Source organism: Thunnus thynnus, chromosome 4 (assembly GCF_963924715.1).
Source record: "Thunnus thynnus chromosome 4, fThuThy2.1, whole genome shotgun sequence".
Taxonomy (NCBI): Eukaryota; Metazoa; Chordata; class Actinopteri; order Scombriformes; family Scombridae; genus Thunnus; species Thunnus thynnus.
The window spans coordinates 3,016,291-3,030,475 of NC_089520.1; the positions used below are offsets into that span (position 1 = coordinate 3,016,291).

General features: G+C 39.9%; 1 protein-coding gene across 1 annotated transcript in view; it reads left to right on the forward strand.

Annotated features, from left to right (window-relative positions):
* The window catches only part of mmp24 (matrix metallopeptidase 24), an 87,327-nt gene that overhangs the window by 23,113 nt on the left and 50,029 nt on the right, over positions 1-14,185 (forward strand). Inside the window, exons 2-3 of the mRNA XM_067586176.1 lie at positions 8,137-8,285; positions 10,174-10,290. Of these exons, the coding sequence (XP_067442277.1) occupies positions 8,137-8,285; positions 10,174-10,290 (266 nt within the window). The remainder of the gene's footprint in view (positions 1-8,136; positions 8,286-10,173; positions 10,291-14,185) is intronic.

Consider the following 14,185-nt stretch of genomic DNA (forward strand, 5'->3'; position numbering starts at 1 on the left):
TCTTTTTTCACTGCAGCACAACTAAACTGTCTCAATAATAGTTATGACCAATGAGCCATTGTTGGATGTTTACATTTTTAGAAATAAAAGACCAAAAAGTTATTTTCTGCCTTTCTTTTTTCCTGCTGTACCAAAATTGCACCGAACCGTGAATGTTGTGTACTGTTACACCCCTAAGTCCTTTTAAGATGATACTCACTTCCCTCCAGGTGCTGCTATTTTTTTCTCTGTCTGATATTAATGCAGTGAAAGTTGAGACATATTCAGTTTGGGGCACAGGGGAGTTTGCTTACATACACAGTTTGGAGGATGACACAACCAAACAGCTGAACATAACTGAAAATAAAGGGCAGACACTCTAAAAAAAAGTCTGTGTCTTCTCAATGAAGCCTTCAAACCAGTATAACACCTTGAGATTTCACAAAGTTTATTAGAGGAAATATTCAGTATGCTAAACAGCCCACTTATCAGGCCATACACACACAGTTTGGACGGCGGAACTGCCTGGCGGGTTGCACCCGTTGCACTCAAGCTGAGAGACGGTAAATAGTTTAGCAGGGGGAGATAAGGTCTATTTTTATCACAGCAGACAGACGGAGGAGAAACACTGGCAGGCTGACGCACAGGTTGAGGCATCAGAGAGAGACGGACACAGACAGACAGACGATCAGGTGGACAGACAGGCAGGTGGACAGAGATGCAAACAGACAGCTGGGCTGAGAGAAAACACTGGTGAAGCTTACAAACTTCTGTGCTGGAAGCTTTTCAATGCACGAGGAAAAAAATGTCAGCGCTGTTTTATTGTCACCACTTTAAAGGGTTTAGTATTCTTGAAACATCAAAGTATTTTTGTTATTTCCACAGCAAACATATGAGCATAAAAGGCAGAACAAAAGTTTCACCTCATGCCATTCTCTGGTCTTGCGTACAACCTCACTGTGGATCGCTTGGATTCAATAAGGTTTTATTTTGATCTTGGACTAAGTTATGTGGATATACTTTAAGCACAACACTGTTATCTCTGAGATCCCTTATAATATCCCGTACGATCTACGGGATAACAGACTTTTTCGCCAATCCATAACTTTCATGCTCCTGTGGATGTTATCCAGTTCATGAAAAGGCAGTTTCAGGGTTCTGGTGCTCTTCATGGATATTGATGGATTCACAGTAAGTGCAAAGAACGTGGCGTTCTTGTGAGAGAGGAGGATTCACGGCTAAGCCTGGCTGCTTTCTTCAAACTTCCATCCGACTGAATGCGCTCGCTGCCTTCTACAAAAGGGGAACGGACAAAATAGTTAAATTTAGGGCACGAATTATCAAATCGACAGCGCTAATTATTAAATTCAGGGAAAAGATTAGTTTGTTTTAGTGTCACCAGATTATTCATGTATTTTAAAAATTGTGGTTATTCTTTGGTGTATTTAGGTTAGTAGTAGTTGTGTTATTTTGTGGATCATGTGGATTCATGAGATGCAAAAATATCAGCCACTTGTCAGGTATATTCACACAAGCTTTCAGTTGTTTTAAGTCACCAACGCTGCCATTTCTCCCAGTCAGGACAGTCTGCTTGATAATCCGGAGCACTGGTGGGAAGAAGTTTGACAGGCTGGTACCACAGTTTGTTCCCAGCAGGTCCAGCATGTCGAGGCAGTAATCTCTCAGCCGCAAGCCTTCATGTCTTTTCTTCCTCGCTTCTCTTTTTCATGATTTAATTTCAAAGTGAAAAGTGAGTCACCTGATGTAAAAAATAAGGGATGATTTAGGTACATCATCTTTTTAGGAAGATGTCATCATATCAACCAACTGAGCACAAGAGGAAAAAGAGGCCATTGACCCTTAAATTAATCACTGATGCTGCTTCAGGCACAAGAAATTAAGATTTAGATAAAATTCTGACACAGACACTGTTCAGCACCTTCCCTGACTGCTTCCACCGCTCGCACTGAACTGATAATAATCATTTTCTGCTCTGTAGGCATGAAAATTCATTTTGTGAGGTCAGCAAAAGCAAAATACAAGAGCACAAGGTATAGATTTTGCAATGAGGTGGTTGTGTTGTTTTACTTTATGATGTGTTTTATTTGATTTTGCTTCACTGCGGAGGGTTTGTGAAGCTGCAGGTTCAGGGTCGCTGTGCAATATACGCTGCATCACACAAGCAGAAACACTGAAAACTGGTTGCATCAGTGAAACTTAAATCATCCGGATTCACTGCAAACTCACAGCTGTCATACATAAAAATCTGAATATGAAAGCACAAATATTTACATTATATACTTTTGTTTTACTCTGTCATTTATGGCCTCATCATCTGTATTATTGTTTGGTTTTGGGAAGAGATGTGCTTTCAGACTCTCTAAGGTCTCTTCTCAGCCTCAATATTCATACTTCTCTTCATTTTTTACTGGTTTTCAGTATTTTAAAACATTTGGCTGCGATTATTTGACTAATTGTTGCAGCTGCTGATATCACGGCTGCTTCCACTGAGTCATACCATGTTCAAAGTGAAAACGTTACAAAACAGCCAAGCGTGTTGAAGTGTTGCTCAAATGTTCGTTGGCGTGGTGATGTCGCCATGGGCTTGTGTACAATTAATTTACGATTATCTTTAGTAACTAGTAAACGAGATTTAGTATTAAATAACACACTACCGCAGGTTGCCTTTGTGTGTTTTTAAATGTACATTACATACCTGGTACTCCCGCAGTAGCTGCCACCTGCTGCCAAGCTGCTTGTTTTTGTGTAAGTGTCACAGTAAATGAAAAGGTTAAATAGAGCAGAGAACTGGCTGACGGCAAGAATCAAATTTTCTTCCATTTTTTAGATGGAACGGAAAAGGAATTGTGGGGAGAGAGAGAAGGGGAGTGGAAATGGTGAAATAAAAACATGATTGGTTGACGCTTCCGTGTCTGAAAACCAGCTCGTCACGCAGTCACACGTGTCGGGCGTCAGTTTGTAGCTTCGTGTCGCCGGCTGCCATTGAAGATGACATGTAGCCTGTTGAACACAGTCAAGAGGAGTCAAGATTACAGACGAGTCTTGAAGATGCTTTTACACCTTTTCAACATTTAGCTAGAATGTGACTCAGATTTTGGTCTCGAATGCTTGTTGGATGCTTTTACATTCACATTTTTTATGCTTCCCAAGATTCATGAAGTGTAAATGGAGTCTTTAATTAGGTAATAAACAAGCCTGACCGATGCACATTTATCAAAACGTTATTAATACATTTGATCATAACTTGACCTTTAGTAAACATCTTGTAAGAACAGTAACAGCATAGATGGATGTTGTCATAGCAAAAACAACAAAGACAAGTGACTTAGAGAACTAATCAAATACTGGAATATTACAGCTTTGTTTTACTGTTTTCTGTCAACTAAACATAATAACCTGGTTACTTTGATAGTTTAACTATTTCCTTCAAAGTTTTTATGCACAATTGGATGAAAAGATGCCTATTAATGCACACTGATGTTCCAAAAAAGTCCAAACTGAGCAATTGAGCTTTGAAAGTCGTAAATCTCAGCACCCGGTGAAGTGATCATTGGAATTATTGGTTCTGATCATTAATCCTGTCAACGCCCTGATGACATAATCTGGTTATTTTTGTCCTCCAGGATAATAAAAATCTCATTTATCCCACTTTTAAGGACAGTATTACTTTTGCTGAGGACATGAGTGTGCTGCGGTCTCTCTGTGGGCAGCACCTCAATAATCCAGCGCCGCTTCCTTCCTCGTCTTCTCTGGATAATTGTGTTTCTCAGATCTTTTTTGTCACTGAAAAGTGTCTCTGTGGTTTATGAAACTCCCAGAACATCTAATGAATCACTGCCCACCAGCTATGAGAACACATTTTGTCCAAGTCAGAGAAGAATATTAATTAAATATGTTCACATACGGAGGTTTTAATCTCGCCAGTGATTTATGTTCCTTCCACATGTTGTGTGAAAGACTCGCGTGTGTGTGTTTGTGTGTGTGTGTGTTTGTGTGTGTGTGTGTGTGCAGAGCTTTGATGGCACTGTAGTAATTGTTGTATAATAGCAGCTGGTGAATTATTTAATTCAAACTGCTTCCTCTGAGCCAGTAGCAGCTGGCCCACTCATCAGCACACACACACACACACACACACACACACAAATATGGGCATACATCTAGGGGTGAAAGGACACACACATACAGTATGCACAAAGACATACACAGGGATGCACTCACACACAAACTTGTACTTCCACACACAAGCCTACTGACTAATGCAGTGTTGAGATCCTCAGAGACTTCATTGCAGAGTGCTGTGTGTGCATGATGAGAGTGTGTGTGTGCATGATGAGAGTGTGTGTGTGCATGATGAGAGTGTGTGTGTGCATGTGTGTCATGCAGGGCACACTCACACAATAAATAGATCAGAGGTTCTTTTGCCTCCGGTTCAGCATTTTTGGCAACTTTTCTGTTGCATGTAATGAAGTTATTTGTTGAAGGAGTTTACAAAATGAAATCCTAAAGAGGACATATGATGCTTTTTGTGATCTTCTGTTATTTTTATATATTTTATTCTGATGTCGAGTGTTAAACATGGTCAAAGCTTGAGGTGAACGTATGTAGAAATGCTGCCTGCAAGTCAAAAGTCAGGGCTTCAACCTCTTCTAAACATTTTGTTTGCAATCATTTTTTCTACCTTGCTGACGAGCTGATGTCGGCTCGTCGTACATGCCCATAAACAGTCGTCTGTTCTGTAGCTTTGGTTGCTAAGGTGGTTGCTAAGGTGTTTCCATGTGTTGTTCACGTTGTTCATTCTCATATTTTAGATCTGATTCAGCTCCAACAAAAACGGAATGCTGCCTGTAAGTTAAAACTCAGGGCTTCAACCTGCTCTGAACGCTTCATTTGCAACGTTTTTTTTCTACCTTGCTGACGAGCTGACATCGGCTTGTCACACATGCCCATTAACAGCCATCTGTTTTCTAGCCTTGGTTGCTAAGGTGGTTGCTAAGGTGTTTGTTTGTGTTGTCCGCTCTCATAACAGATCAGCTTTTGGCTCCAACATGTATGGATGGATTTGAGAAGTTGACATTTATAATAAAGATGGTTGAGTGAGTGTGTGAGAGAGCGAGCAGCAGAAAAGTGACAGTGAATGTGAGCGGAGCAGAGGAAAAGGTTAGCAGTAAGTTGTCAGTCTGGCAGGAAATGTACAGTACAGACTCGTCAAGACCAAGGAAAGTCACGTCTGTTGTTTCCTCAAGTGCTGGAAAATTGAAGGGTGTTAGCTCCAAATTTAGCAACATAATTAGCTAAACAGAGAAATAGAGAACGGAGAAATGTGTAGCTGCTGAGTCTCCCAACTGTTGCTCAAGTGTAAGTGACAAGTAGGAATTATGACTCGTATGAGTCAGAGGGAAAGGAGACAAACTCTGTGAAGGGAGGATGGATGAGTCAACAAAACATTCAACTTTAACATTTTTCATTTCTGCTTCCTTCCAACAAGTAGGAACACAGTTTCGTATAGCCATGACGATGAATGTCCCCCTAACCTCAAAGCAGCTATAATCAATATTTTTATATATTTTGTTATGAATATTATCACAGTCTGTGTCAGTGTGTAATGTGTTTGGCTCGTAGTGATGAACCTGCAGAGGATTATCAGTGACTCTGCAGCTCCTCTCGGCTTTACGGAGCTTTATAGTGAGTTTCAGCTCGTTGTTTATCTGTCCGGCTGCAACTTTCTGCAACTGTTCTGGTTCACTCTCAGTGTCTCATAGCGTCGTTTTCAGAGAGAAAAAGCTGTAAAAAGCCGCTGTACACTACCAGCTCAGCACCAAACGGCAATCAGACACAGTTAGCTGTAGACTAGCTGGTGAACATAGTGGAGCATTTAGCAGCTAAAGAGCCAGATATTTCCCTCAGGAGTTGGTGGAGAACAAAAACAGAGCGAAAAGAGAGTGAATATTGGACTTACATTCACCAGGTGGACAGAAACACGACTCCACATGAATGATAACGTTGCTCCGTAACTGCTGGATGTGGAAATAAACAACTGTTTGCTGACAAAGATGATGATATGTCAGTGTTGTATTCATTACCTGTTTCTGCTGAAAGCTAGCGGATAAAAATCAGTTAAAACCATTACCAAACTTTTTTGCTGTCAGATCATAAAACATATTTATTTGATATTCTCTTAATAGGGGCGTCAGTTTAATTTGGAGGACTTGCATATTGTAGAGAAATGAGTGATGTGTATGTATATATATATATGAAAGTGTGTATGAGGTGGTGTTGTGAGTCAGGGCCCATTTTTCTCTCCGGGGAGAAGTGACAGACTGAATCCCTCAGCGCTGGTAACCTCCCCGCGTCCGTCATGGTAGTTAGGCAGACGTTCATATTGTAGCTGAGTGCTGGTTGATGGGCTGTACTGGCTGAGAGAGGCTGGCACACACTTTGAAATATTAATGACCTACTGTAGAGAAGGGCTCAACCTCCCCCCCCCCACCCCTCGTTATCTCTCCTTCCTTTCCCTCTTCAACCCCTCCATCTCTCTGCTGCTCTTTCAACTCCCTTCTTTTCATTTTCCTCTCCTCTCCCCTCTTTCTCTCTCTCTCTTTCCTCTCCTCTGCCCCCTTCTCTCTCTCTCAGGAGGGTTGTGACATTGTGTTATGTCACATTAAAGAGACAGACGCGCTGCAAAGTGAAAAAATACGACATAATAGGAATCATCCGAGGAAAACTTGTGGATCCGGCATCGATTTTCGGATCAGTGTGAATCAAATTTTCTGTGATTCGGGGAGGAAAAGCTCTTTCCTCATCCTTTCATCTCTTTCTTTCTCTCACTTTGTCTCCGACAGATTGGACAAATCTCTCTTCTCTCCTCAGCCTCAATCTCTTTCTTTCAGTTTGTCATCCTTTCTTTCTTTCTCTCACTCCGTTTCCCACATTAAAGGGAAACTCCTGCATGAGGAAACGTAATGTTTGTGCCTTAATTGCCGGTTGCTGTAATAAGTGACATGTTTATACAGAATACTGTAACGATGTGTGATTAATGTAACACAATAATGCTTCAACCTGCATCCACTTCATAAAATCTGTGGTTGTAAACGCTCACTCACAGCCAGAGATGTGTTCTATGTAGGGCTGCGACTAATGATTATTCTCATTATTGATTAATTGATCAGTTGTTTGGTCGATAAAATGGTGAAAAATGTTGATTTCTCTTTTCCAAACTGCAAGATTTTGTCCCGACCAACAGTCCACAACTCAAAGATGTTCAGTTTACTGTCAGAGAGGATTAAAGAAACATTTTTTCTTAAAAAAAATGACTCAAAACATTTAATTGATTATCAAAATTGTTGCTGATTAATCGTAGAAAAAAAGCATGTAACATTTCAGCTCGTTCTGAGTTTTAAAAATGTGTAATTTTGGGGATAAAGATGAAAAAAATTGCCAGATCTGTAACTTGTGTCTTAATTTATTTGGACAGAAAACACTAAATGCAGCTTCTGTCTTTAAATCCTACAAGTAGAATCTGCTCATTGAGTTTTTAAAAATATTTTCTCATCCAAATACTGATATCAGTGAGACAAGAGCACTCAAAGGAAAATTAAAATGAAATACTCCATAGTTGTATAAATATGTTTCATTTTTAATTTCATATATATAGAATCGGCTTCCCCTCTTCACTGATTAGTCATCTAATCGTTCAGTTGGATCTTTTTTATGGAGACTTGAGTCATTAGTCATTACTGGAAAATAACATCACTGAAATATTCACAAACGTGTTTGGTCTTTAATATTTTATGAGATCCTTCTGCATGGCTGCATTCATCTGCAGCGGGAAGATAATACTGGAGGAGCCGTTTCACATGTTTTCAGTTAAATGGATTAATCTGTTAGTCAAAGAAATTTTACTTCTATTAGTTGAGCTCATTACTTCTAGTTTATTATTCAGTATCACCAACATACTGTATGTGGAATATAGTCTAGCAGAAGTTGGATTTATGCTTCGCTCTAAAAATGTGTTGTCTGCACTTTTTTTCAATGGTTAAACTTGGATTTTTTAATAGAGTTGTAATGGATTCTTACTTTATTGATCATTCTTTGTACCTGCTCCCTCTCTCTCTCTCTCTCTCTCTCTCTCTCTTTCAGACGTGGCTGAAGAACTACGGCTACCTGCTGCCTCACGACGTCCGAACGTCAGACCTGCGGCAGGAGAAAGCCATGCAGTCCGCCGTGGCCGCCATGCAGCGCTTCTACGGCATCCCCGTGACGGGAATACTGGACGAGACGACTATAGAGTGAGTCAGCAGAGAGGAAGGAGAGGGGTGCATAAGAGCCAGAGATAATCTCAGAGAGAATTAACTGATATCCATCTATCTATGTAGGCTTCAGTGTCAACAGATAAGTCATTTTTTTGTGAAATTATGTGTGTTTTCAAACAGATACTTATCTGGTTTGCTCTAAAAGCCCCTGAAGTACAAAGTATAACATGTCCTCCCTCCTCCATCATGTGGAGGACAGACGGACTCTGATGCTGCGTCTCAAATCACGTACTGCTGTCAGTACACTTTCATGTAGTACACTGTCTACACTATATATTACAGGCTTAGTCCGTGAATTTTGACAGGGTAGTGTCGTCTCAAATCAAACACAGCCATTGTGCACTTACCGGAAATGACGATCGCATACTAGCATTAGCTAGCGTTAGCATTCGCGTTATTGTTCGTGCTACCAAATCATTACAGACTGCTAAATTAACCCAAAAAACATACTGATGGCTTATATCCGACAACAGTATAGTGGTGCTTAGTGCTAAAAAACACATGTATAACTTACATTTGTATAATGTGGTGATGTTCACCGTAGTTACAACGTACCCGGCCGCCATTTCCAGTTTGAAAAGTGGTCCCTCCCCTTCCGCTACGTAGCCAAGATGGCGACCATTGAGGGTGAGAAGTATCCATAGTTCCACTCTCAACTTTTTGACCGTTTTGAGTGCACCATCCGGGTACTCACAGTGCATTTTTCCATATTTCTCAGTGTGAACGCACTTATGCGCTCAAAGTGTGAAGTGTAAGTACAGAAGTACGCGATTTGAAACACAGCATGTGTCAAAATCTAGTTTTTAAATTGTTACAGCTCACATTGTCTTCATTTGTTGTAAAGTTATCTTTTATAAAATTGCACAGAGAACACAAGGCAGGGCAGTAGTATTCCCTCATAATACTGTAAGGGTGAAGACCCACGACCTGAGTTAGCTGCCCTTCATTTGAGACACGAGTGAATCGCTTCACAAGGCATTGTGGGATTTCAGGTGACATGAGAATGACCTGTAGCGCAAAAAAATCAAGGGATTGAAAGTTGAAAAATGTCAAATTTATACAAATGAGGGTTAAAATTGACAAAGAGTGGACCAGGAAGCTAAGAGAAGAGGAAGAGAGGCAAAATAAATGTTGCTTCCCTGCTCGCTAAGAAATGCTAACAGGCTAAAAATGTAGCTCAAATGTTACCTGAAACACACATAGTGGCACTTCTCCGCTAGGGGTGCAACTAATGATCAATGAATCATATTTTCTTAGTTAATTGATAAGTTTATGTCTATAAATGTCAGAAAATAGTGAAAAATGTTGATACCTGTTTCCTAAAGCTCAACATGACGTCCTCAAATGTTTTGTTTTGTTCACAACTCAAAGATATTCAGTTTACTGTCATATAGAACCAAAGAAACCAGAAAATATTCACATTTGAGAAGCTGGAATCAGACAATTTTGGATTTTTTTGTCTTAAAGAATTTACGATTAATCGATTATCAAAATATTTGGCAAAAACTGATGTCGATCAGCTTATTGTTGCAGCTCTGATCTCTGCGTCCTTGTCAGTCGGTATTGACGCGCTCATATGAGCTTTCATTATCAATAGGTCTGATAATTATTTTCGTTAATATAAAATGTCAGAAAATAGTGAAAAATGCTGATCATTACTCTCTGAAGCCTAAATTAACATATTCAGATGGAGGTTGGATCATGTTTCCACTCTAAATGAACGTTTCGTTTGTGAGCGGACTGAGACCACTTCCTCTAAAGGGTCTCTGTGTTGTGTTCAGATCTGCACAAACAAATCGCACTAAAGGAGGAAAACCAACCGGAGTCCCGTTCAACATGACTTACATGTTGGTTTTGTGTCCAGGTGGATGAGGAGGCCTCGCTGTGGCGTTCCAGATCATCCTCACACCAGCCGCCGGCAGAGGAATAAACGCTACGCTCTGACGGGACAGAAATGGAGAGATAAAAAGATCTCCTACAGGTAATCTATCTATCCCTCTGTCTCTATCTTCTGTTCATGTAAATGTTACTCCCTCTCTTTCCATTCTGTTTTTTCTCTCTTTCTTTTTCCCTTTCTCTCCTTCTTTTCATTCACTTTCGATCTCTTCACCCCTCCTCCTCCTCCTCCTCTCTCTCTCTCTCTCTCTCTCAGCCTGAACTTGGCGAGGCCCTGATGTAAATTAGCTCCGTCCCACGGGACCCTGAATGCATCTCGTATCCTTGCGTTACATCCACCCACTCGTCTCTCCGTCTTTCTTGTCACTGCTTCTCTCTTTCCACCTGATTCTACTGTGTTCTACTGTCTACATACAGTAAAAACCCTCCACCGTGTGATCCGACAATCCGACCGGCAGCTCAGCCATGTAATATAGGTCTAATGCAGATTACAGCCGTCCCTCGAGATCCTGAACACATCCCGGCTCTCAGTGCTGCTTCTGCCCACTTTACTCTCTCTCTCTCTCTCTCTGTTTCTTTCTCTTTCTGTAGGTCTCTCTCTCCTTCTTTTCTCCCACTCAAAAATCTAATTCAAAATAAGATTTTGAGGTGTAAATCAAATAGAAACAAGTCTACATGTGTTTAGGCCTCGTTTCCTGCTGCAGTTTCAAATAACAATATGACTAAACATTTCTTCATGAACTCTTTGTGAACACCAGAGACGTATATGAATGAAACTTTTAGCAGACAACAGATTTGACTACATGTATGAATTATTACATTATTACCTGAATTATGTTTTTTATCATCAAAACAAGGAAATGTTTCTGACCTGCCAGACATCCAACAGATCATCAGACAGACATTAATCAGCTGTCGTGACCTCAAACTCAATGTGGCCTGATTCTAAAATTAGCTGTGAGCGAACTTAAAGGACCATACCAGTGGTTTTACACGTTTAAGACAAACTACAGACATCTGAATACAGCTGCTGTCACTGCGTCAGTTCCCAAAACATGCAGCCATATTTCAGCTTTTGTAATATTTTGCAGAATTCTCTAAATCTCTTGAATGAAATATTCAGGTGATACACCCACCTTAAAATTCAGCGCTTCACCCACCCGAACACACGTCTGCACTTATAACTCACAGTTATTATGATTGGTGCGTTCGTGAGCTGTCATGTCGCTAAAACTGACCTTCACTCGTGAGGTCAGCAAAATAATTTTCATTTAATATCAAAATGATGACAAGTTTTTACAACATTGATGATTATTTGTGTTGAGTTTCCAGACATCATAGTTAAGGAATGTAGTGGTATGTGTCAGCTGAATGGAGGATGTCTGTTGACCGACCTTCACTTCAGCATGTGAACGCACCACGAGGATTCACAGATCACTCTGTGATTTAAATGCAAGTAAAATGAACTAACTTTAAGAAAAACCAGTGCGGACGTGTGTGTTTCATTACGATGCGTTAACTGTGTCGAGCCAGTTTCAGTCTCTGTGAGTCGATGACGACAGAATGAGTCACCTGTCGGTCTTTGTGACTTCAGGTTTTGGTTTGTTTGTCGGAAGCCAAAAAGCTGCAATGTAATTTTTTCATTTGGTCTGAAGTGCAGGAACCAAATTACAGCTTGAATTTAACAGGAGAACCTGAACTAAAGCACATTTTCAATATGAGACTAATGTTCACCGACACTGAAGGAATCTTTAAAATGTTTTTTGAGGTCAGAATGAGATTAATCTTTTACGGGTCGAGCGAGTTTTCTCTTGGAAGTTAAAGAGAATTTGCAATTGCACCATTAAATATTAGACAGTTCAGTTCCCTTATTTTATTATTTTACATTAAATAGTCCATTTAAGTTTTTGCTTTCTTCCTGTTTCAAACTAACCCTAACCCCAACCCCCTAACCCCCTAACCCATAACCCCTAACCCTAACCCTAACCCATAACCCCTAACCCTAACCCTAACCCCTAACCCTAACCCTAACCCTAACCCATAACCCCTAACCCTAACCCTAACCCATAACCCCCTAACCCATAACCCCTAACCCTAACCCTAACCCCTAACCCTAATCCTGTTTCAAATTATGGTTCAAATAATGTAATAATCTGTAAGCATCTTTCTGATTTGTATAATCTGTTGGATGTATAAAATATGACAGAATAGTGAACATCATAGGAACAAATATTTCAAGTTTAATTTTGAGATTAAATCTTGATTTCACTGAGTCACTCTACCCGACTTCCTTCCCCTCATTTCCTTCCTTCTCTTCTTCTATTTTAGTCTTTTTTTAAATAGTTTCGACACAGTTTTCAGTTTTTAACAACTTGTACTGCTTGAACTACCGCTGATAAAGATTTTTTATTAAGACACTTGAATCTCTTTCTCTCGCTCCTCCTTGGATCTCTTTCTTTCCCTCCTTTCCCCTCCACGCCGTCCTACTCAGAGCTTTATAGGTCTCATGTAAATTACGCCGCTCCCACGAGACACTGAAGGCATCCCAGCTCTCCTGCATTACAGCTTCCCACTCTGCAGCGTTACATAAAACCCACCGTGTGAGATCACAGTCCTATCTGGTTACCCCTTACTGTATTTGAGTCTCCTCAGTTCTTCCTCCTCGTGTTTCACCTGCGATCAGCTGTCACATTTCTGCAGTCGCTCAGTGTTGTTCAAGCTGCATTTACTGGAATCGTTTTTAACTTAATTGTTCTTCTTCTGAGGCGCCAAAACCATCTCTAGAGCCAGCGCTGTCTCCTATGAATTACACCCATATGTAACTAATTTGCAATGGTTAATGTTTCTGAGAAGACATAATGCTGCCTAGATTACATTACTCACATTAGTACAGTTTGATATTCTCTTACTGGAGGACAAATGTTCAGTACAAAACACATTATTTGGACCCTCGAGACAAGAGTTTGTATCACGTCTCATGTTTTAAGTCAAGTGTATTTTAGATGCTGAACCTAAACCATCGACCTTAACTTATCACTGCGCTGATGATCAATATCAACCAACTCTAAAGCTTTTAAATCTCTTCAAGCTCAGTTAAATTTCACCATTTACAGTAATGTTTAGTCTCTTTAGTGCTGAAAACAATATAAATTCATTAAACTCCACCTCCAGTCAAAAATATGTTTTTCTTGGTGGAAAAACTCCCCAAAAAAGCCTTTAATGGGGAAAAAATGGAAGAATCTGAGTTTAACCTACGAGCAGGGTTTGTGACATCACAACTAATTTGGAGCCAATTGTAGTCTTTAGTTTAGTTAGTTTTTAACAAAGTTCATCTTATATATCTCTTATCTTATCATTTTCACATATTGAAACAAATAAAAGTAACGTTCATTCATTTTGAAACTATTGAGATATTGAAGAAAACACCAAATAGATTTTTAAGGATCAGATTATTTTTTCAGTGGTGTAAAATTAATTACATTACAGTTATAATCCCAGTAACGCTCCGTTACTGGGACAGTTTGGGGATGGGCTTGTTTGCCGTCTTACTGGTAGTTTGCTGGAGGGTTGATACCAGTTCAATCTCAGTGGGAAGGCTGGTCCGCTATGTGCTAGCTTGGTGTGGAGACGCAGTTAGTCACCATCTACACTGTAAAATATCATCATTAACCTAATTCAACCTAAAATTTCTATTTTTTATTTATATTTCATTTCATAAGTCATATTTATGAGTTCCTCTGACTTGAACTCTCTTGACTTGAATCGATGAGTTGAACGAATGAACTGCTGTAAGAAACATGATCAACATATTAGCAGATTTCCCAGCATGCATTGTTTGAGACTCGTCTGTTTTGTAGTTAGAAGAAAACATACATGTGTGTCTTTAATATATGTTAAAATAAATCATGGTTGTTTCTTTTCATCATGATAAAAACAATGCAAATAATGATGAAGGTCAGTCTTTAATTCAGTCCTGTAGG